The sequence below is a fragment of the Pseudonaja textilis genome, chromosome 7 (genome assembly GCF_049901715.1).
Source record: "Pseudonaja textilis isolate UNSWEBS1 chromosome 7, rPseTex1.2, whole genome shotgun sequence".
Lineage (NCBI taxonomy): Eukaryota > Metazoa > Chordata > Lepidosauria > Squamata > Elapidae > Pseudonaja > Pseudonaja textilis.
The window spans coordinates 49774231-49797748 of record NC_141996.1 but is presented as its reverse complement, the minus strand read 5'-3'; the positions used below and the strand labels follow the sequence as shown (position 1 = coordinate 49797748).

The 23518-nt window shown below is 42.2% G+C and overlaps 1 protein-coding gene across 6 annotated transcripts in view; it reads left to right on the top strand.

Moving 5' to 3' along the window:
- The first annotated feature begins 821 nt into the window (after positions 1–821).
- Positions 822–23518, top strand: part of SCAF4 (SR-related CTD associated factor 4) — a 62504-nt gene continuing 39807 nt past the window's right edge. For all 6 annotated transcript variants that reach the window (XM_026700606.2, XM_087937555.1, XM_026700607.2 and 3 more), the window contains exons 1-3: positions 822–1087; positions 22512–22595; positions 22992–23036. In XM_026700606.2, coding sequence (XP_026556391.1) covers positions 1058–1087; positions 22512–22595; positions 22992–23036 — 159 coding nt within the window. In that variant the 5' untranslated portion in view covers positions 822–1057. The remainder of the gene's footprint in view (positions 1088–22511; positions 22596–22991; positions 23037–23518) is intronic.

Genomic DNA, 23518 nt, shown 5'->3' with positions numbered 1-23518 from the left:
TTGTTAAATGAGTTTCGCCCTTTTACAACTTTTCTTGATGCAGAAGTGAATAACTGCAGTTGTTAAATTAGTAACAAGGTTGCTAAGTGAATTTGGGTTCCCCATTGACTTTGCTTGTCACAAGGCTTCAAAAGCTGATCACATGACTCTGGGACACTGCAACCGTCATAAATGTGAGACAGTTGCCAAGCATCCAAAGGTAAGTCTTGACCATGGGGATGCTGCAATGGTGTTAAGTGTGAAAAATGGTTATAAAAGTCACTTTTTTCAGTGCCGTTGTAACTTTGAATGGTCACTAAGCGAACTCTTGTAAGTCAACAACTCCCTGTACTACTAGGAACCTTCTACTTGGAAACACCTGTGATTAGAGGCTGTGATTGAGCAGATGTGTAATTTTTCGAATTGGTAGACCCAGAAAGTCTCAGTCCTGAGGGACCTTAATCCCCACCAGCAATGGGTTCGTTTCCAACCGTCCACAGGATTACAACATCCGTTCTGACGTCTTTAAATGGTAAGAATAGAAAAAGTACCGTTTTTTAAAATCGCCCTTTTGATTTTAACCGGCGTGTATTATTTAAGTGCTGGTGGATATTCATGTTTATGGTTAACGTGAAGACAAGTCAGCAAAATATTCATTGATCAAGGACAAGGTACCCTTAAAGAGTCTTCGGAAGTAGCGCAGCAAAGTCGAAAAGAGGAAAAAGAAAGCTCAATCTTGTACGTTTCTTTGCGCGCGTGCGCACTCGCTCGCTTGTGTGTCTATGGTTTTTGTCCTGAGGTCTCCTTCCTCCGATGGGTGGCGCGAGGCTTGGGAGGTCCTTGCTATCCCAGGGTGCTGTTCGCGGCGTGTACTTTGCCGTTCCGCTTGGAGAGAAAGAGAGAGAGAGAGAGAGAGAGACAGTCTGCGCGAAAAGTTCGCCAACGAGTCGCTGCGGGCTGCCGCCAAAACGGACATGTTAGCGCCGAGGCCTTGAAGGCGGGACGTTGCTGAAAACGACGTTCGGCGATCACCTTTCAGCTCCTCGCGCGCGGTAGCATAGGCCGCCGACCGACAAACATGGAGGCAGTGAACGCCTTCAACCAGGAGGTGAGAATGGAGTCCGGCGGTCGAGCGCGAGGCAGCCAGGCCCGGCAGGGCTCGGCCTCTTGGATGGGAGAGGTGGTTGTTGGCACGGCCCCTAACTGGAACTATGAGGAAGTGTTAGTGGTTGGGACGGGCTTGAGTGGAAGAATTATCGGGGCTTTGAGGGTTTTTGTTTTTGTTTCCTCCTAAGCTGAGGTCTCTTCTGGGCCCGGCGTGTGTGAGGCCAAGCTGCATCGGGTGACACGAGGCCTATCTCTGAGGGCTCCCCCTTGCTTATGAAGCTCATTACCTCTGCCCTATGAAGCCCTCAGAGAAACAGCCTAGTTTGCCGTGGTCCAAATTGTGGAGGAAACTTTGCAGAGCTGCTTAAGGCCAGCTGTGTAGCCAGACAGGGGCAGAGACCGAAAGAAAGGGAGTACAAGTTCGTCGCTGGACGCCTATCTGCGTGCTAGGTTACACTCCTCCTGTCGGTGGAGTGGGCATTCCCATTGTGTGTGTGTGCGCCAGTTTGAGGAGAGAGATGGGGTGGAGCGAAGGGGAAGTGTTTGCCCTTTTTCCTTTACAGATGTAATGAAGAGCTCAGCGTGAAACCAGGAAAAAAAATCGTTTACGGTCTAGTATTTGATCTTTCAAAACGTTGGTTAAATGCTTGAACCCAGTCTCAAGTCTCACCCACTTGTATATTACAGAAATGGGAGATGAATAACACAAACAGTAGTGCTCAAATTGGTGGGGAGATTGAGGGAAGATGAAGTAGATACTCTGGAGCATTATTTTAACAGTAAGGTTTGAATATAAAGAGGCAGTTGCACTGAATACAGGTAATCCTCAACTTACAACCACAACTGAGCCCCAAATTTATGTTACTGAGTTTTGCCTCATTTTATGATTTTTCTTGCCACATTTGTTAAGCAAATCATTGCAGTTATTAAGCTTATAACACAGTTGTTAAGTGAATCTGGCTTCCCTATCGACTTTGCTTGTTAGAAGGTCACAAAATGCGATCCCATGACCCTGGGATAATGCAACTGTCATAAATATGAGCCCAAACATTTCAATTTTGATCATGTGACCATGGGGATGCTGCAGTGGTCATAAGTGAAAAATGGTTATAAATAACTTTTTTCAGTGCTGCTGTAACTTCAAATGGCCACTAAAGAAACTGTTGTAAGTCGAGGACTATCTGTATTAAGCAAATAATTTATAGACAGTACTATAGAATTTCAAGCAGTATCATACATTTATTTGAAACTTTGCATGAATTTTTCCAGCAATTCACAAATTTACGTTCATAAAAGTACTCCTAAAACTGTATGAGCTACAGGGGTGGTGTATGGCTTTTGTTTAGCTACATACCTGAATATGGGTTTTCTTTAACAGAAGGTACAATGGAAGTTTCATGGTTTAACTCAAGGGTCTTCAAACTAGGCAAGTTTAAGAGTTGTGGACTTCAACTCCCAGAATTTCTGAGCTAACGTGACTGGAGGAGGAATTCTGGGAATTAAAGTCCACAAGTCTTAAAGCTGTCAAGTTTGAAGACCCCTGGTTTAATTCATTGAACAGAAAACTCTGCAAAATTAATTCACAGCAATTACTGTAAACTGAGCTAATGGATCACTATAGGTAGTCCCAGACTTACTATCATAATTGAGTTCAGAATTTCTGTTATTAAACAAGATGGTTAAGTGAATAACACCCAATTTTATGACCTTTTCTGCCACAATTGTTAAATGAATCATTGTAGCTGTTAAGTGAATCTTGTGGCTTAAGCAAATCCAGCTTTTCTCATTGACTGTGCTTGTTGGAAAAAAACTGTAAAAATATGACCATTGTAAATGCATTCTGATTTCCAAGTGCCCAAATTTTGATCACTGAACTGCGCATGCTGCAACGGTTATAAGCGCAAGGACCAGTTGTAAGTCACTTTTTTGTAATTTTGAATGGTCACTAAATGACTACCTGTATATCCCTCCTGGTTAAACATAGATATAAGTAATTTGTAGTTACATATGACAAAACTGCATTTAAAGCACAATTTCTTACAAAAGTGGTGGACTCTTTGGTTTTTGGATCCATAAAGAATTAATATTTAAATTAGGTGAATAACAGAGATCTATATACAATTGTCTGGAGTTCAAATGCTTCTCATATGCTTAGTTACTACAATTGAATGGTAGATTCAGAATGCTGCACTTTTCTTGGGGTCAGATAAAAATGCTATAAAGCAGTCTTTCCCAACCGTGGCAGCTTTAGGACTCTGACTGGGAAATTGTGGAGTTGAAGTCCATACATCTTAAAAACTTCCAAGGTTGAGATGATAAAGTGCTGCTTTACTTTGATTCAATAAATGTTATTCAGCTGTATTAATTTTTTTCCTTAGGATTGCCTTCCCTGATGTATTGCCTTGCAAATGTATTAATCTATAGCACCTAGCAGCTAGCTGGGCATGATCAGTGTGTGATTTTTGTCTGTTTTGAGTCTGAAGCACTTATGCAACCGTGATGGTGAATCTATGGCACGTGTGCCGGCACTTGAGCCATCACCCAGACAGATCCACTGCGCATGTGCGTACGCCTCCCGACAGCCAGCTGATTGTCGGGTATCTGCTGAGCAGGGAGGGGGGGCACAGAAGATGCGTGCACATGCGCAGAGGCACATGGTGCACATGGGGAGTCACGCGTGCATGCACAGAGGTGCGCAGTGCACACGGTCATGTGCGCAGGGGCGGGGGTCCACGCGCGTATTGCATTATGGATGCAGGTGCGTGTGCGTGCATGGACTTTCGGCATGCGGCTATGAAAAGGTTAGCCATCACTGGCTTAGCATATTAAAAGAGAATCAATGTGTAAGATCTGGTGAGGGATATAACTCTCTAGGAGCTGTAGTCCAATATATGATGTGAATGAAGTGACATCAGATTAAAGAAGATTGCTAGGCACTATACTAGTTAATTATTGAAAGGGGTATTGTCATTTCAAAATGCACACCATTGACTATTGCATACAGTAGTTGCTTACCTTAGAAATAACATTTAATTTCAATAAGATTTCTAGCAAGAAAATGGAAAGTTGCCTAATGATCCATAATGAATGTGATTTTGCAGTGTGCCTTAGATAGAGTTAGGTCTGAGACATGATGAAATAGTAATATTATTCAGCATTATTTCTGTATATAGCAGTTGAATATGTGTATCCTAATTATAGCAGAAGAAGCTGTACTGCTCCCACTCCCATACTAGTTCAATAGCTGAAAATTAAAGTACATCTGTGTGTGCTTTGAGATTTCCCTTTTCTCTCAATGGAGGAACAGCCTGACCCTAGAGTTGTGGGTCCTTCAGTACTATACATTTTCATTGGGAAGAGGATTCTTGTGCTGGGCAGGGATTTGGACTAGGAGACTTCCAAGGTTTTGCTGTTCCTCTTATTCTATTTCTTTCCTGCACATTGCTAGAGATACAGAATAAGAAATACATATTCTCCATGTCCCTACTGTTACAAGGCAGTTCAAAGTGACACATGCCCCTGGTTTTTAATTGGGTAAAGTCCCAAGCTTCTTAATTCTTAAATGTTTATTGGTATATAGTAAATATAAATTTTATTATTTACAGAAGGGTAATTCTGTTCCTTCCAGCTTTTTCAATAACAGTACAAAGAGTAATTAAATAATTTTAATTAATTTTTTAAAAATGGTAACATTTTTCTTAAAGTCATTGTGTTAAAATTATTTTTAAGAATGTTAGCCTTGTGATTAATTTTAAAAGGGAATGAATGTTGGTCTCAGATACATTGAGTTAAAGATCTATTATATCTGCCCAAGGTCGCTTATCAGTAAGCTGAATGGCATAAAAAATGAATAACTGAATAAAATATTTAATTGAATATTTTCTTCTAGGTTTACTACTTAAAACATTTTAAGAGAAATAGCTTTCCAACTATGTTTTATATATAAATTAAATATAAATATTTAAATTGTAGCACTAATTAATGAACAAAGTCAAAGTAGTCACTGTAATAAAATCATTTAAAAGTATCACAGTAATTTGAAGTCAAAACATCCCAAACTTGAAATACTCCATTTCAAGAATATTACTCTAGTTTAAAACAGTTTTTCCAACTTCAGAACATGTTGGACAGCTATTGTGGAAGTATTTTGAACTGAAAACACATTCACTCAAAATAGAAGTCTTGAGACTTTCTTACAATGGATGGTGTGGTATGATGAACGTTAGGTAAGATGTACCATTAGTGTGAGAACTTTATTGAAGGAGACTTCCATCTTGTTTTGACAATTAAAGAGCCTTCAAAGAAAGGTCATAGAAGAAGCACTCTGATCCATATATTAAAATATGGATAAATTGATATAAATTAAGAGACTACTTCAAGTAATTAATTCACAAGGATTTACAGTATATCTTCCAACTTACAGTATACATTTTAGTTTCAGTATAAAATGGTTATGTTTCCTTCTGCCTCTAGTCAGAATTAGTATTAGTCAGTATTTTATTTTTACTTTCTGTTCTGAGATCTGATCTGAACTAAAAATAAAAGAAACATGGAAAAGAAAAAAAAGACCCACCATTTTGTCTTAATTTGTAAATTCTTATGGTCCTCACAAGATGTATTAGCTTTTTCTTTCTAGGTTAAAAAAACATAAATATAGCACAGTGTAGTGCAGTGAAAAAGTTGCAAGGCTTGATTGCAAGGATATAGAGGAAGGAAATCCCAAATACTTTCTATCATTTGAATTATTTTGAGGGGACAGCACATTTACATTGTTATACAAGCTGTATACTCTCTACATTATAGCCAAGTATCATTTCAGTGTTGTCACATGAAAAGATATACTTAAATATTTATAAAATGTGAGAGGATGTACTCACTTCTGTGATATACTGTATGTGTTACCAGTTTCCTCGCTCAGTACAAGCTTATGTGGGAAAGAAAATATTTTAATATTAAATGTTAAAATCTAAAGTAAAATTAGACAATGAAGCATAAAGCATAAAGTTTATATTCTCTCTTCTTTCCCCTCCAAGTTATGCACAATGATTTACCTGCAGTGACGTGCAACTATTGTCAACTAGATCAGTTGTGCCATTACAGCATACAAGACCAAAATAATTTTCTTTACTGTAGAGCAGTTGTCTTACAAATAACCCTGTGGACTTTGGGGACTCTGGGTTTCTGATCTCACAATGTGGAGATATCATACTCAATCCTTTTAATACGATATTATTTTGAAGAAGGTTCACCAAATCAGTACCATAAAAGGCATCTGGGGCCATCACTCTGTATTTCTTAGCATACAGAATATTATCCAAACAACTCTTAAACCTGATTTCCAGAGACTCATTATCAGCATATCAAATTGTTAGTAAACTAACCAAAACTATAACTCTTAAAATAGCTACAGATAGATTAATGCTCGGCATTACAAGACAAGATTGAAAGATCTGCACATGGATTAGAAAAACAAAATTATACGATATGATTAAGAGAGCAAAAGAATTGAAATGGAAATGGGCTATACACATAGCAAGAAGAAGTGATGGCAGATGGACCAAGGCAGTCTTAGAATGGATTCAACTTGACAAAAAATGTCCATGAAAGAGACCTAAAACAAGATGGATCGACGTCAGCAAGTATTGCAGGCCCAATGGAAACATGTGAAAGAGGCCTTCATCCTGCAGTAGATAGACAATGGCTAAAATGATGATGATGTGGATAAAAAAAATGAAATATATGAGATGACCAGTCCAAATAAATTCTAGTTTCCTGTTGCTTAGTGGCAGCAAACTATTTGGAGAGTTCTTAGGAAAATGCTGATCAAAATGAAGGAAAAAAGTCCATTTTGGCCAGTTCCACTAGACATAAAGATAAGACAACCCAAACCATCTACGTGTAGGTGTGAAACTGTTGAAACAGTGCTTATACAGAGGCACCTTTTTTCTGAGGGGTACAAGGGAAGCACAAAGCAAGAATGAGTACATGTAGTCCTCAACTTGTGACTGGTCAGTTATCAACCATTCAAAGTTATAAGGCATCTGCAGAAGAGGTACATATAGCTGATATTCAAAGTTCTGACAGTTGTGGCCGTGCTGGTCATGTGACTACATTTTGGCTGCTCAGCAACCAGCTCTCACAGCCGTTTGCAGTGACTGCAATTTATCTCCCCCCCCCCAACTGAAACCAGCATATACTTTCGGTTCAAGCATAAAATGGCCCATAGTGAACAGTGAGTTTGCTTAACCATTGCATTTGCTTAATGAGTGCCAGAGAGCAGGTTGTAAAATTGGGTGCAGTCACGTAATAACCTGCTCAGGACCCTCACCATTTATTACCATAATTGCAGCTTCAATTATTGTTGTTAAGTGTGGACTACCTGTACCAAGATAATGCCATAGAGAACAGGCTTTGTTTACTCACCCAACGTTTCTCAAATTGTGTTAGAACTTTTAAATGTTCCAACTTATTGTCAAAGAACCAGTCCCACAAAAAGATTCCCAAGTCATATTTTGTTATCCAAATAAAATAATTCCAATCTTCTCTATGGATATGCAATACTGTAAGTTCTAGATGAAATCTTTGGTGTGCTTAGTCTTACCCAGGCCACTAAAGGTTTTAAACATTCAAATTTCTGGGCTTACATTTTTAATACACCATCTTCCCCTTGGTGCTTATAGAGATCATAAAGTAGCTCCTTGAATGGTTTTCCACAGTTGGAGAGTTATTTCCATTCCTATGGAGAAGATAATCTGCTATTCTTCTTCCTCAACGGAAGTGAGATAACCGGTTAGCAATCTGGTACCTATTGCATCTGTGCTTCTCACAAATCAGGAAAACAGTAATCTCTTCCTTTTATAACATCTGTGTCTGGGGAATTATTTTGGACACCATAGCAGGTTTGGTTCTCCTATCAAATGCTAGAAAACTAAAAACTAAAAAGTATTATGCTGTGAATGCTATTGGACTATGGATATCTCTGATAGTGGCTTTCAATTTTTTTCTGATTAAGGGCTGCTGCTTTCACATACTTCATTTTAAATCTAACCAAGGTGTTAATGTAGTATTTTCAATTTGTTTTACCCATAGTTGTGTTCGGTGCTATTCATTAGACCTCTACTACAGGGGTTCCCCAACCCTGGTCCATGGATTGGCATTGGGCTGAACAAATAAACGAAACCTCATCCACGGGATGCAGGTAGCACACAAAACCATACTCCCTCTGGTCTGCAGAAAAACCTCTCTCCATGGAATTTGTCCCTGGTGCCCAAATGGTTGGGAGCCACTGTTCTACTGTTTCAGTTTCTCTCTCCCTTAATATTCTGTAAGCTCAAAATTCTAGATAGTAAAAGTGATAAGGGAAACATTCCCATTTACCCTAGTCACGTGTGATATCAGCCTTCAATATTGGGAATGCCTACTGCCTGGCTATATAATCCATAGATGCTGGGCATTTGGGTATGTTTGAATGTTCACTATGTCATTAGCACAATATCAACGGACAAGAGCACAAGCTGAATATATATCAGTTGCCAAAGAGTTTTGGTTTATAATGAGGGAGTCCTCTAGATGGAGCCTCATCTCGTATCCCTCTCAGTAGAGCATATCGGAAGTTGAATTATAATGTAATGGTATATGGGAATGACCTTGGGAAATAGGAAGATCCTCAGTCTAGGCAATAGTCTGATTAGAGACAACTCAGCCGCAGGTGGGGGAAAAGCTCGGGAAGTATTTCGGAAGGGATCTTCTATAGTTTTCTGGAGACTCTAAAGTGAGGAGGGGAGAAATGCAAAACTAGTGCAAGGTGGTTCAGACAAGAAGTACCTCCAGGTGACCTAATCCTACATTATTTAAAGTTCCACTAACATCTTCCAATGTACAAATATAGATTGTATTGCCAAGCAATTCACCAGTTCATCTTGTGGTTTTCTATGGAGGGAATCGTAGCCTATGATCCAAAGTTCCACTCTAAGCCTTTCTGTTGCTCTCCTTCCTGATTTGTATTCTGCTCAAGACTTAAATGAAGAGGGCTGAAGTCACCAAGGTGATATGTAGCTCAAGATTTTGGGACTCAGTATTTGTTCAATTGCCCACAAACCTCTGTTGTACATCCTCAGAAGTCCAGCTTCAACCAGAATTGAAGTGGTTACAGTTGCAATTTTCAGGTTATCAGGCCTTGCAAATACTGTGCTACAACCTAGCCCACAGGTGTCAAATTTGAAGCGTCACGTTGCAGTCACGTGATGTTTTGCAACATTTCCCCCCTCATGGAGGTGGGGTGGCCATGGTATGCACGTCTGGCTGTGTCTGGCCCATCTGGCAGTTTGACATCCCTGACCTTAGCCTAGTCTCCTGCTGAACATCAGTAGTTGAAATATATGAAATCAATTGTACCTTTGCTGCTAACAAAGGAGGAAGAAGATCTGGTCCGCTACAGCTTCAATTTTTCACATATAGATCTCTGGTTTATATAAGTCCTAGGTCAATTTTATAGATTTTTTTTCCGTAAGCAATGGAAAACCTATAAAATATAGCTAGCTTCTTGTGCATGCACAAGCATAATGAACATACACAGTACATATGGTAATCTGATTTATAAAAAACTTGAGTTGTACAATAATTCTTATAATGGAATGGATATATAAACTGGGGACTGCCTGTATAGGCCTTTTCTAAACAGTCTGGAACACAGTAAAGATGTCATTGCTGATTTGAGGCCTTTCAGATTCCCAGAGACCATCTATCTTCATGTGTTCATACATCAAGAAATTACTGTGTGTTTCTTTCTGAAGTCACATCTTGTTCATAGATTTCCTTTATGTCAACTCCAACTGGTTTTAAAAACTCCACTGTACTATTGTTTTGAATTCATCCACTAATTGTACACCAAATGTCTTATTTGGAAATCGGCTTTCTTTGCAACTATAACTATGATCAGACAGTTATTGGAACTGTTGGCATGAGAAGAACTACATAAACTATCCAGCCTCTATAAATCTGACATATGAATCCCAGGGTAAATTTAACATATGACTGAACACAGGATTCAACCACAATTCTAAAGAAACAACAGGACACATTTGCCATCATAAGAGTTATCTTAGAAAGATTAGGGCTACCCTTTCTTTTCAGTAAGTTTTTCTCCACCATCTGGTAACCCTCCAATGACCACCAGCTTGAATAGAAGTTTATTGTACTCTTCCCTTTTCACTAACCCTTCACTGAACTTTTTCAGAATGACAACACTGTTTTGGTCTCCCCCTATATTAGATACTAGAAGCTCAATTTGCCAGGCCCAGCCAATGCCTTTTATATCCAATCATAACATTTATATGATTAAATTTACTAGTAAAATTGAACAATCTGATTGGTTTAGTGAGCTGGTTTAGTAAATGCAATTTTTAGAAGTAGGAAAGAAGACACCAATCTTCATTTAGCACCCTTATGATTACAACAGAGTGGATGAGAAGGAATGGGAAGGAAACCAAGGGCTCAGAAAGGAATAGTTCTGACAGTTCTAGTTAATGACATTTTGCTATATAGATGAATGTTAGCGATTTTGTCTTCACAATACAGAATCACAAAATGTAAGTGGCTATGTTACGGAATTGGAGGCAATTTGATAGAGAACACAATAAAATACCATAACACAACGTAAGAATTATTATTGGAATAAGAAACTGCAAACATACTCTTCAAAAAAATAATATAATTCTAGGTTTTTTTGAACAAAATTGTTTGGTCTTTTGTCTGGTTCTGTCACCATCTCATAGAAGGACGTATGACATGAATAACAATGTTTTATTTGGCCTATCTATTAAACTCACCAAACAAATGAAGAATCTTGGCATTGTTTATGGAAATTTGAACACTTAATTGTATAACATTCCTATCTATAATGCAGGATAGGAGGAACTTGCAACAAGTTTTGAATTTAAACAGTTATTTCGGGATTTAACTGGTTTATTCTGTTATTACTAGAAGTAGTATGATACTGTTCTGAATGCTTGAAACGTTGTTTTAGTTCAAAAGAGATATTTAGAACTGTACTTGGATGGGACCATTTTGAGTTCAGGATATTTTAGCAGTGAAGAGCATTGATGAGCTTCAACTGGAACTGAAAATTTTGATTTTTTTTTTTTTTTAGTACATTACTAATTTTCACACACTGAGTTTGTATGCTGTGAGCTGTCATCAGAGTATAGGACAGAGAGTAAAGGTCTTAAGTTACTGTTAGGTCCTGATAATATATTAAGAAGAATAATGGGAAGAATAGTTTTCACCATGGGGAAAGAACCTTTGTCCGAGGAATCAGCATGCTTCCCTTTCTGTATGTATTCAAGGATAGACACTGTAAGTGATGTTTTGCTCCTCTGTGCTGACTCTACCATTTCTGTTCTCTGATTTTAAGAAATATTTTCCATATTGGTTTTGTTAAGGGCTTTTGGAAAGACTTACTCCACAAAAAGAAAGATTTCATATTTCCCATTCTCTTTTCCAAAAGTTGTAGTCTGGTCAAACAGTCTGTATTAGCCAACTGCTTTCATTAGTATTACTTTGATTTGTTTTATAAGTGTCCCTTTTTGTAATAAAGAATATGAACACAATATAAAAATGCCACCAAAAAAAACTTCCATAAAGATGTTTCCATTTTCCTCCGAGAGGAAAATATTAAAAAGTCCAATGCTATATTGACATAATTCTTCTAAACAATGATTACATCAATGACATCTGTGTGAGTATACCTTATTTACTTGGGCAGTTCAGGTAGCTATTTTGGGATGTGGGTGGGATAGTAAAACAAGTCATTCCTGAAATATTCTGTTAATAATGCCCAGGCGAGTGACAGCCCATTCGACCAGAAGCACAGCCATGATGGCTGCATGGAATACACAGGTCTCCATTGAGGACATCTGTAGGGCAGCAACATGGTCTTCTCCATCGCCGTTCATAAGACACAACAAACTGGACGCCTTTGCTTCAGCTGAAGTGGCCTTTGGCAGACAGATGCTTCAGAAGGTGCATATAGATTGGGAGACTAAGGACCAGACCGCTATCCACCCTTAGGATGCCGGCTTTGGTATGTCCCATTCTTTGGATTCTCTGTTCAGCACAATGGAGAAGGGGTGTTGGTCTTACCTGACACACTGCTCGGTGTGCTGAGAGAGAATACAACCACCCTGGCGACTGTCTGGTCCAAAATCCAGGAGTGACCAGAATCAGCAACGAAAGATGTCAAGTCAATCACTACGCATTCATCAAAACTGGGCATGTGCAGGCAGAAGAGGCCTGAGCAAAGAACTGATTGACTCAGTCTCCGAGCAGAAGAAGCAGAGTTAACCCATTCCTTGGATTCTCTCTCACCACACCAAGAAGGAGTGTGTCAGGTAAGACTAACGTCCTGTATGTTCAGGAAAAGGCCAGGAATAGAGAGGAATGATAAAAACCACGACAGTTGAAAATATAAGGCTTTTAAACAAATTAGATGGTTTTAAAAGTAGAATTGTTCATTGTGCATCTGAATAGCTACCATGTAAATTCAACAATAAAATTGTGGGTATTAACTAGAAATCTAATTATGAGATTTATGAATTGCTTAATTGCTGAACAAATTTACTAAAAAGGCAGAGGTTTTAATAAAAGTATAAAACAGTATATTCACGTAAAATCTTATGTAGGAACACTAGAATGAAAATCTTCTATCCAGCTTTCAGGATCATAACAACTAACCACTGCTGGCAGAAGAAACACCAAATGGTAGAGTCAACAGTAAAAATAGAATGGCCATAAGGAAAAGTGAATTTGGCTTAACTTTATGTAAATTATTGGGGAAAACTTATTGAATCTGAAGTTCAGTGTTTTAACTGCACTTAGGAAAAGGAATGATCAAGAATCATACAGTCAAATAAAGTTAATAGTATTGCTCAAACTTAGATTCAACAGCTGGGACTGGAAAAACAAGTGACTGATTCCAAGCCAAATATAATCCAAATGGCAGTAAACAATTGTTTACTTCTTTTTATTTATGCTTAATATCTGCATTAACATGATTTATAGAGCAGAATTAGGCCTTTGAAAAATATATTTTATTTTATATTACAGGTATATTCCATATAAAGTACAGAGGTTTGCATCAACAATCTGTTTTCCTTGAAAAGGGGAAATAATAATTTTGTGTTATTTTTCACTTTGGGGATTGAAACCTTAGTTGGTTATATGCGAGAAAATGCTTAAATGCAAACATTTAGGGATTTAATGATTGTATTCCAGTTCTAAACAAATGTCATCTTTTTTATTGTGAGGGCATGAAATTATTACTGTAAATCAGAATCTGCCTTCATAAGTGTTTGGCAGAGGACAATTGAAGTTTGTAGCTTCAGTTTAATAACTTTAAGTATCTTGAAAATTACAGTCCATAAAATTTTGAAACAAATTTTAAAGTCAACGTTAGGAGAGGCATTTTGCAGGGCAGTTCGTTATTTTTATTTGTCATAGCCCTGATTCTATTTTCAGTGATTTTAAAGAAAAATCTTGACTATCAAACAGCAAAAAATGCTAATAATGTCTTATATTTGCTTTATATGGGTCATCTGAAGCTTTATGGAAAATCAAACATTGAAATCCAGTCATTGAATAAGTGTAAGAATTTTTTAGCACAGATACAGCAATGGACTTTGGTCTAGAGAAATGTGGTACAATAAGAATAAATTGGGGTTAAATCCAGAACAGTAAGTGAACTGAAATGCTAAATAGCCAAACCATCATGTGCCATCATGATGAAGCCTATAAATATCATTTTACAGTTGGATAACATGGACAAATTAAAAATGTGATTAGTAAAAAATACATCCAAAGAGTGAGAAAATTGCTAAAGACAAAATTAAACAGTGGAAACACTATCAGAACCATCAACACTTGGGCCATAACATCCAACATGACACACTGGTGGAATTATTAACTGGTCACATGCTGAACTGGACATTTTCCATAGAGCTGCTGCGAGTGTCCAGGTTGGGAGGTGCTCCAGTCTCGGCTCTCACAGGCTGAGCTTGAAATTGAGGAACGCCTCTCACCATCACGTGGTCCTCTGGGCGCTCCCCAGTTTTTAGATCAGCCTCGTGGTAGTCAGGCTGTTTTCTCTTCACCTCTGGTCGTTCAGCATTTTCCAGCATTCTTTTCACTTAAATTGGACCCTTTCTTAGCAGCGCAAGGATTTAGAGGTTTGAACTCCTTGGGAGTCTTCTCTTATAGGGGGGATTAATCATTTCCGATTTTTCTAAGGGTGGAATCTAGCGCTTAGAGGTGCTCCAGTCTCGGCTCTCACAGGCTGAGCTTGAAATTGAGGAACGCCTCTCACCATCACGTGGTCCTCTGAGCGCTCCCCAGTTTTGCGAAGACGAGAAGGAAGGCCCTGTTCTCATCCTAACTAAAGGGTATTAATTTGCTTGGTCGAACAGAGAGGTTCCCCACCAGACGGACTAATGGGTGGGGCTGGACACTCTACGCAGCTCTACGAAAAGAAGCGTATCAGGTAAGAACCAACGCCCCTTTTCCGTAGAGCTGCTGCGAGTGTCCAGGTTGGGACATACCAAAGCTTGGCGAGTCCTGCGGGCGGGCTCCCATCTGGGGTGGAACCTCCCCTGGAACCTCGAGGACCCGCTGAAGGACCCGCCTGTCAAAAGAAGACTCGGCGGATGCAATACATCAATCTTATAATGCTTGATGAAGGGAGATGGGGATGCCCAGGTGGCAGCCCTACAGATCTCAATTATAGAGGCTTATGTGGCCCTTGCGGCCGAAGTAGCCGCACTTCTAGTGGAGTGGGCCTTGGCGATGGAGGCCCTAATCCGGCCCACGGTTGTGGGCGTCACCTTGTGACCGAGAAAAACAGGTTAGAAAGACACGTAAGGCCTCTGACTAGCGAAAAAATGCTGGGTGCGTTTGAAATACACTCTCAAGGCGCGCCACACATCAAGGGAATGCCACTGTCTCTCCCTCTCTCGAGAGGAATTGGGCCAGAGGTTAGGGAGTATGAGCTCCTGAGCTCTGTGAAAAGCTGAATTTGTTTTAGGGAGGAAGGTGGGTTCGGGGCGGAGGACGACTCTATCAGAGTGAAAAAAACACAAAGGTCCTGCCTAAAGGAAAAAGGCTGCCATCTCCGAGATCCAACGAGCGGATGTGATGGCCACAAGAAAAACGGTCTAGAGGAACTGTAAGGGAGCCTCCCTAGTGGGTTCGAAGGGGGCTTGGTAAGGGCGACTAGGACCTTGTTGAGGTCCCAGGTCGGAAAACGGTGTGTGATCGGGAGGCGGAGATTGGAAGCTCCCTTGAGGAAAGCCCAGATAAGGGGGTGATGGGAAATGGAACCCCCAAAGTCCGAAGAGACGACCGCTGCGAGGGCAGCGGTCTGACGCCTTAGGGCGCTGGTAGGCAGTCCCTTGTTAAGGCCCTCCTGAAGGATTCCAGGATCTGAGCGATGGAGAGAAAAAAGGGGTAATTTGGAACTTGAGGGCCCAGGCACGGAAGGCGACCCACGTAGCGTTGTATATACGGGTGTCTATAACCTGGCTGGAACGGTCTGCGCTTTTTAGAGGTTCCGCTCGACCCCCAGACGGCTGGTTGGGGCCAAGGGGGAGTTCGGGTGTAGTGGAGGGTCCCAGGACAGGGGGCTCCTGTTTGGGGGGGTTCTCCAAGGAGGAACCACCAAAAGATTGCGGGAGATCGCGAACCAAGGGCGACTGGCCCTGAGGATGATAGAGAGGGGGAGAGAGGCATAAGGGAGCCCCTGGGGTCCAAGGGCAACAGAAGGCATTGGATTCCCGCCCCTTGGAGGGGTATCTGGGGAAGAATCTCGGTGGTTGGGCGTTAAGAGAGGGTGCGCAGGGATCCACCGTGGGGATCTCGAAGATTGAGACTGCCTCCTTAAGAAGGGAGGGGTGGAGGGGCCCTTCTGCTTGGGCCAGAGTGACCCCGCAGAACCAAGCTGCTTAGGTGTGCAATGATCCCAATATGTGTCCTACCCTGATGGAGGCCAGAGTCGGTTCCGCCCAACGGCAAAGGCGTTCGGCTTTCCTCGTGAGCCTTGCTGACTGAGTGCCCTCTTGTCTGGAGATATGTATCTTGTGGTGGTGTTGTTTGTGAAGACCAGAACGAGAGGTCCGCATACCTGGGGTAGAAAGCTGCGAAAGACCAGGTGCATAGCGAGGGTCTCCAGCTAATCTATGGAGCAGGGTAGATCTGTTGCCAACCATTTGCCCTGGGGCAAGATGAGGAGGGCGAGGGCGCCCCAGCCGGGTAGCCTCGCGTCCGTGATGACGGATAGCCTGTCGGGTACCCTGAGGTAGAGACCCTGGTTGATGGCCGGCCCGGTCCATCAAGGTAGGGACGTGAGGACTCTGACGGGAACTCCGACCCGAAGTCGCGAGTTGTTCCATTCTGAGCGTTGGTACGACGGCAGAAATCATTGTAGAGACCTGTAAGAGTGGTGGATAGTGAGCCACCTGTCCGAAGACAGAAAACCGGTTCCCGGGCCGTGAGATCACTGCCCCCAAGGGAAGAGTTCAAATGGAGGGAAAAAGGTGACTTTCGTCCACTGAGCATGAGCTCATGGTTTTGCAGGGTGTTAAGTGTCAGAGTAGTGACTGGCTGGGCGAGGGCCCTGAAATAGGAGAGGTTGAGGATGTCGTACAGGCAACCGTGAAGCCGAACAGGGAAGGGTCACAAGTGGGCGGCAAGGCCGCCCAGGCCTCGGTTAACACCCTGGGAACGGAGGAAAGACTAAGGGAAGCGAAACATGAAGAAGGGGCAAGGTGCATTATCGGGAACGACGGAACGGCCTGCTTCCGGATCCCCGAGAGGGCTGCTTGGATGAAGTACCTCTTCCGGACCTGTCGGAGTCCGACCGTTCGAGAGGTCTGTAGGAAGAGGATTGGTAGTACCTGGGGGGGAAGGAGGAGAAATGAGAAGAACCTTGGCGAAAAGAGGGAGAGGCGCCTCTGGGGTCAGTCCTCCGAGAAAGAGAGGGGAGGTACTTGCGTTTGTTACGGGTCTCGGCCAGGAATGGATCGAGAGCCGGTCCAAAAAGTTTCCCCCCAGCAATGGGGGCTGAGGCTAGCTTAGCCTTGTTTTTGACGTCCGCTTGCCAGTGGCGGAGCCAGAGCAGGCGGCGAGCGGTAACCTGGGACGAAATGGCCCTGGTAGAAAATTTTGCAGCCTGGAAGGTGGCGTCCGCCGAAAACTCGGCTGCGGCCGTGAGCTTAGCGATGTCCTGCTGCGCTCTGAGGTTGGTTGCGGGAACATGCTGTTTGAGCTGTTGAAGCCACTTGATAGAGGACCTAATGAAAAAGGACGCGGCAGTGGAAGCTCTGACTGCCCAAGCGTCAGAGAGGTGAGCACGGCGCAGGGCCAGCTCAGCTCGTTTGTCCTCGGGCTTGAGTGCCTCGAGGGCATCGCCAGGAGTTGAGCGGGAAGCTAGACCTACAATAGGCTCGTCCACAGAAGGGGGATTGAGCAAGAGGGAGAATTGCGGGTCAAGGTTGAAAAACCGCTTGTCCTGAGCGTTAGCGGGGGAGGGGCCCCCGAGGAGGCTAGCTGCCTGGAGACCAGGTCGGAGAAGATAGGTGGAACAGGGATCACATCAGTTTCCACCACGGGCTGGGAAAAGATGGAGTCGAGAGGTTCCCCCGAGGCCGCTGGCTTGGGCAGAGTGGGGGGGGTCAGACCAGAGGTATTCTTGGCCTTGAATAGAAGAGACCTAAACAGGTGCGGTTTAAACAGCCCCACAAATGCGGGCTGGTCCGGAGTGAGGCCCTCATCCTCAGACATGTCCCCCTCCAGTGGGTCTGCTGCCGAGAAGAGCTCGCTGCCCATGATAGACCTCAAATCGAGGTCCTCCTCATCCCCAAAGAGGGCAGGTCCCCCGGGCTCCTGGGTCTCCATCTCCTCCATCCCCAAAGGCGAGGGCAAATCCCTGTGGGATGCTACCTGACCGTGCGAGACCGCTGATCCGGAGAGCGATCGAACAGATGGTGCTTGAGCCTCAGGGGCCACAGGCCGTGGGGCCGGTCCGGCCAGCTGCTGGAGCTCTTGCGCTATCCCTTGCCGGATTGCCAGCTCCATCCATTGTTTCAGGTTCTCAGGGATATCCACCGTAGGGGGTGGATGAAGCTCCTCCGTGCGCAGGCCTGCAGCAGTGGGAGTAAAGGTGGCCTCAGGGGCCTGTCTAGGCTGTGAGGAAGAGGAAGGAGCAGGGGAGGAGGGGAGAGGAGGATGGGTGGAGGTTGAGGGAGTGGGGGTGGAAGGAGCCAGGGGCACAGAGCTTGACTCTCTGGACCGCCTGTCAATCTCCTTCTCAAGAGCCCTGTGCCGCCTGAGGGCATCCCTCTGGGAGGCTTTGGATACCTCCTGTGCCTGTTTGCACAGGTGATGAGACTTTGACTTGGCCTTCAAAGTGCCACAAGATGTATTGTCATCTGCTATCTGGAGAGAGAAAAAAGGAAATTTTGAGTTAATGCAAGACGGTTGGCACGTCTGGATGTGGCCTACGTTGAGGCCGGGGATCCCAGCGCTTGTTTCACACACCCCTTTTGATCAAAAATTTTTTGTAAAAAGTTGTTGAGGAGCAGGGCCTAGCCCAGAAGCCAATCAGCCGGAAAAGTGAACGCCAAGCAGCTGCCCCTGCCGGGCGGACCGGGGGAGGGGGATGGCAGAGCTGCTTCCTCGCCGTGCTGGGGGAGGCTGCGGAGCCAACGGACCCTTATCTCGTGAGGATGACCTCGACAGAGTTCTTAAAAGGTACAAACTGAGATATGGGCAGTCCGCGTTCAACGAAGAAAAGTATATATTGGCTGATTATGTAAAAGATAGCCAAGAACAAGCACTGATGCAAGTTAAAAATTGGAACTTAGTGCATGTGCAGGAAACAAAATTTGAATATAAAAAAAAAGTAATAAAAAGACAAACAGAATACTGACAAAGAAAAGCATTACATGGTCATTCCAAAGGTGCTTTCCAAAAGGCACCTGGACTTGTTTTTTCTTGAAAATGTTTCACTTCTGAACTGAAGAAGCTGCTTGGATGAAAAGCAAAATGTTCTCCAGTGTGCTGAGTAGAGAATCCAAAGAATGGGTTAATTCCGCCTTTCTACACAGAGACTGAGTCCTTTTAAATTTTTTAGCCACGCCTCTCCTGACTGTGTCCCAATTTTGACTCAGTCTTAGCCCAAGAGAGACACGTTTAAAAGGAACTCCCCAGAGATAAAGGGCAGAGTGAATTCTTTGGATTCTCACACAAAAGAGAAAGGAAGTCAGGATATAGAGCGAACTGAGTGATTTTCAGGTGAGCAACAAAGCCACTGTGGCAAATCCTAGCAAATCAGCTGTTTTTTGGCCGCAACAGCAATCAGCTGTTTTTCGCCGAACACCATGGCTTTCGGGTGAGCAATACAGTGCCACAGCAAATGAATGGTTTTTGGATATGAGCCACTACTACAACAGCTGGCTACCCTGGTCTGATCGGCAGAGCCACTGCAACAATTTGGCAGGCTTCCCGTTTGATCAGCACAGCCACCCAATGATTCAGCTGGCTACCCTGGTCTAATTGACAGAGCTGCTGCGATGTTTTGGCTGATTTCTCGGTTTTACTAATACAGCCGCTGCAGTAACTAAGCTGGCTGCCCCAGCATGACTGACATAGCCAGTAGTGCAATGTGGCTGACAACTTGAGCTTCCCAGCGCAGCCACCATTTTCTGGCTCATTCATACAGAGCCGATGTTTGGTGCGCTTTTTAGTTGCAAATGCCCTGGTGCCTCCCTAGCAGGGGACCATAAAACCTCCAATACAGCAGGAGGAACAAAGGATGGAGGATACTGCTGCCTTAGAGAGCCATATGGTGACACATGTAAGTGGGGTGAAAGGGGCCCCCCAGCATAGCCCCAGGTTAATCAGAAAGGTCCCTCAGCATCAAGAGCGAGCAGTAGAACAGTGGCTGCCCAAATAAGAGCAAAAGCCCTACATTCCAGGAAAGCCTCTAAGGCTGAGGAAAGAGACGCTTGGAGGTGTCAAAGAGTGCTGTAAAGGGAGATTTCCAAAGCTGAAAGGCAAGCTGAGCAAAGAAGGCAGACAGACTTTCCGGGGAGGAGACCCCATCATTTCCCACTCACTGCACTCTGATAGAACCAGGAAGGAGACTCTGAGCTCCCACATTTCAGTCACAATCTCCACAGCTACCCTTTATAAAAGGCTGCAGTGAGAATCCTTTTGCTTCACAGTCAAATAGACTGCCAGCAGAGAGTCATTGGGAACCTATTTTAAAAAAGGGACGACCAGCCTCAGAGGCCACATTTACTCCAACAGTGGCGAGGCTTCGCCCAGGGGAGGACCAAGGACCAGAGATTTCTGAGCAGATGAAACTTCTTGGATGAGAAGCAAAATGTTTTCAAGGGAAAGAAAACCCCAAGAAAATCCAATTGCCCTTTGGGACAACCATGACCTGGAAGATTGAGAATCTCCATAGACATTACATGGTCCATTTCTGTAAAAAAAAAAAAAAAAGAGAGAGAAAAGTGGATAAAGATGAAACTTAGCAATGACTTACAATTAGAAAATTAAAAAAATAAATTGAAGGCTTGATTTTGGTTGTTCAAGCTATTTGAAATAATTCAACCAAGGCTTGCATTGAAAAATTACCAAATGATTTGAGGTGCAAATCGTGCAAAAAAGCAGAAGAAACAGTAGATAATATATTGAGCTAATGCAAGAATGTTACAGAAACTGTGATACCTGTTTTATAACCGTGTTTTAAATAATATAACACATTTACCAAAATGATGTATAAAAATCGCCATGTGCCAGTAATGAAAAATTGGTAGCAAAATATAGTTGAAAAGAAGAATAATTGGATAATTGTGAATAATTGATGTGGCAATACCAAGGAACAGTAAAAAATAAAAGTATTGGAAAAGATCACAAAATATCAAGATCTGAAAATTTAACTTGAAAGATTATGGCATAAACCAGCCATTGTGATCTCAGTGGTTATCTGCTTATTGTGTGCCATACCAAAGAAATCTTGGCTGGCACGTAGACAATATGCACATTTACAAAATCTCCATCTGCAAATTACAAAAGTCTACACTGCTTGGATCACACATATACTAATCTGATACATTATGACATCTTAGTTTCTTGAGGGTCACTTGTTCCTCTAAAAAGTAACTACACATAATAGAACAGTTACAGAATGGGCTAAGATTACCTTGTACCGTCCTCAGGGGTGGGATTCTACCGTTTCGGGCAAACCGGATGCTAAAGTTACATCTGGTTCGCTGAACCGGTATTTCAACCGACTGGCTGGCACTGCCCACCCCGCCCCTCACCTCCCAGTAGTCTCCATAGAGTTTCCATGCGGCCCATTTTCAGTGGAGGTAAGTGCAGGGTCTGCGCAGAGGCTCTGATAGGAGGGAAAACTGGACTTCCAGAAGTCAAGAAATGGGCCTGTTTCCAGCTTCCAGAGGGCCTCCAGAGCCCGGGCAGGCTGTATTCACTCTTCCAGAGGCCCAGTGGAAGGCCTCCAGACCCTTGGGAGGGAAAAAAACAGCCCTCCTGGGAAAAATGGAAGTTGTGAAATGGGTCTGTTTCCGGCTTCCAGTGAGCCTCCAGAGCCTAGGGGAGGCTGTTTTTGTCCTCCCAGAGGCCTGGGGGAGGCCTCTGGACCCTTGGGAGGGCAAAAATGACCTCCCCCAGGCTCTGGAGGCCCACCAGAAGCCAGAAACAGGAAGTTCTGATAGGCCACCCCCCCCCACCTAGCAACCAGGCAGCGAACTGGTTGCTTGGATTTTTGAATCCCATCCCTGACCATCCTCAAAGATATACTGCTGCCATATACTCAAAATTCATTTGAGCTCATTAATGAAATGGTTTTTTTTAATAAAAAAAACCATTTCATTAATGAGCTCAAATGAATTTTGAGTTAGAAAGAAAAAAGCTAAAAAGAGAACATTTCTCCTCTACTTTTTTTATCTTTAGTAGGTGCAAGGGGGTATTGGCAATTCTTAGGCTCCCTTGTTTTCTGTCATTTTATCTGCTGTTATTGAGGACAAACTTGAAAATCAACACTTCTTTGCAATTTTGCTCTACTTTGCTCTACTTGACCATATAATTGATTTTGGCATAGTTCTAAAATAGAAAGTGCTTTTCGCCTAATGAGTAAATATTTCTTTATAATGGAGTGGTAATATATGGTATTATAAAGTAATAAAGTTTTCATAAAAGTAGAGAAGAGTATCATTTTAAGATATTAATATTCCAAATCAGAATAAATGGTTCCATAGGTGTACTTTTATAATTTTAGAATGATTACACAGTGTAGTAAATAACATTTCTTTATCTAGAAATACTGCATTTTTAATTTTGCTACTTTTTTTTAGCTCTTCTCATTGATGGAGATGAAGCCTCCAATTTCTCGTGCAAAGATGATTCTCATCACTAAAGCTGCCATTAAAGCTATTAAGGTAACCTAATAAAGAATATTTCTTCTATCATAGGCAAAATTGGCCTATCATAGCAAAATATAAGATTTGTAGTGTTTTATTAGGTTTTTTTTTTACAAGTAAAGCAAGAATTCATTTTCATTAATTTGCAAACCTTGCATATTTGGATTCATCTTTTTAATATGTATTCTTCATGGTACGCGTAAAGCTCTTTTAAAAATTTAATTTAAAAGACTTGTTAGATTTGATCTGATGTTTAAAGAGTTCCATAATAGTTACTAAAAAGTTCCATCTTGCTTTTAATTATTTGTAGTGTTCTGCAATTTATACCTGTAAAAATAAAATACTATTTTTCTAAATATTTTATGGAATGAAAGATTTCACACCAAATAAAACACATTTAATTCTTCCTTTCAGCTTTACAAACATGTAGTCCAAATTGTAGAGAAGTTCATTAAAAAGGTAAGTGGAATTACATAGCTCAAAATAAGTTGTAAAGAATCACCAGTTTTCTCCATATTAACATTTTGTCACATCTAACATCTGAGAAAGAGATGCTATGAGAAGAGATCATGGAAATATTTTACTTCCTAGGTTTTGTGGAGACTGGCAGTGTAGAGTGAGATTAAACCTGTTCCCTTAACAATTCTGATCAGGTTTGAAATAGAATAGTTAGTCTTCATCCTGTCAGAATTCTGTATGGATGGATAGAAAAACTGCTCAAATAAATGCCTGTATCCTGATTCCATCAATGGGGACATTCTACTCACCTCCAGTCCTCCTTACCACATAGGACTGTGTGTAACCTTTGCAATAGGGGAGGCCTTAAGAAAATCTCATCCCCATCCCATCCATCTCTTGGATCTTTAGGTGTGCTTTTAGCAGTTTTTAATAATGTTTTAATGTCAGTTTGTTTTAATCTTTTGTCTGTTTTTCACGTTTAT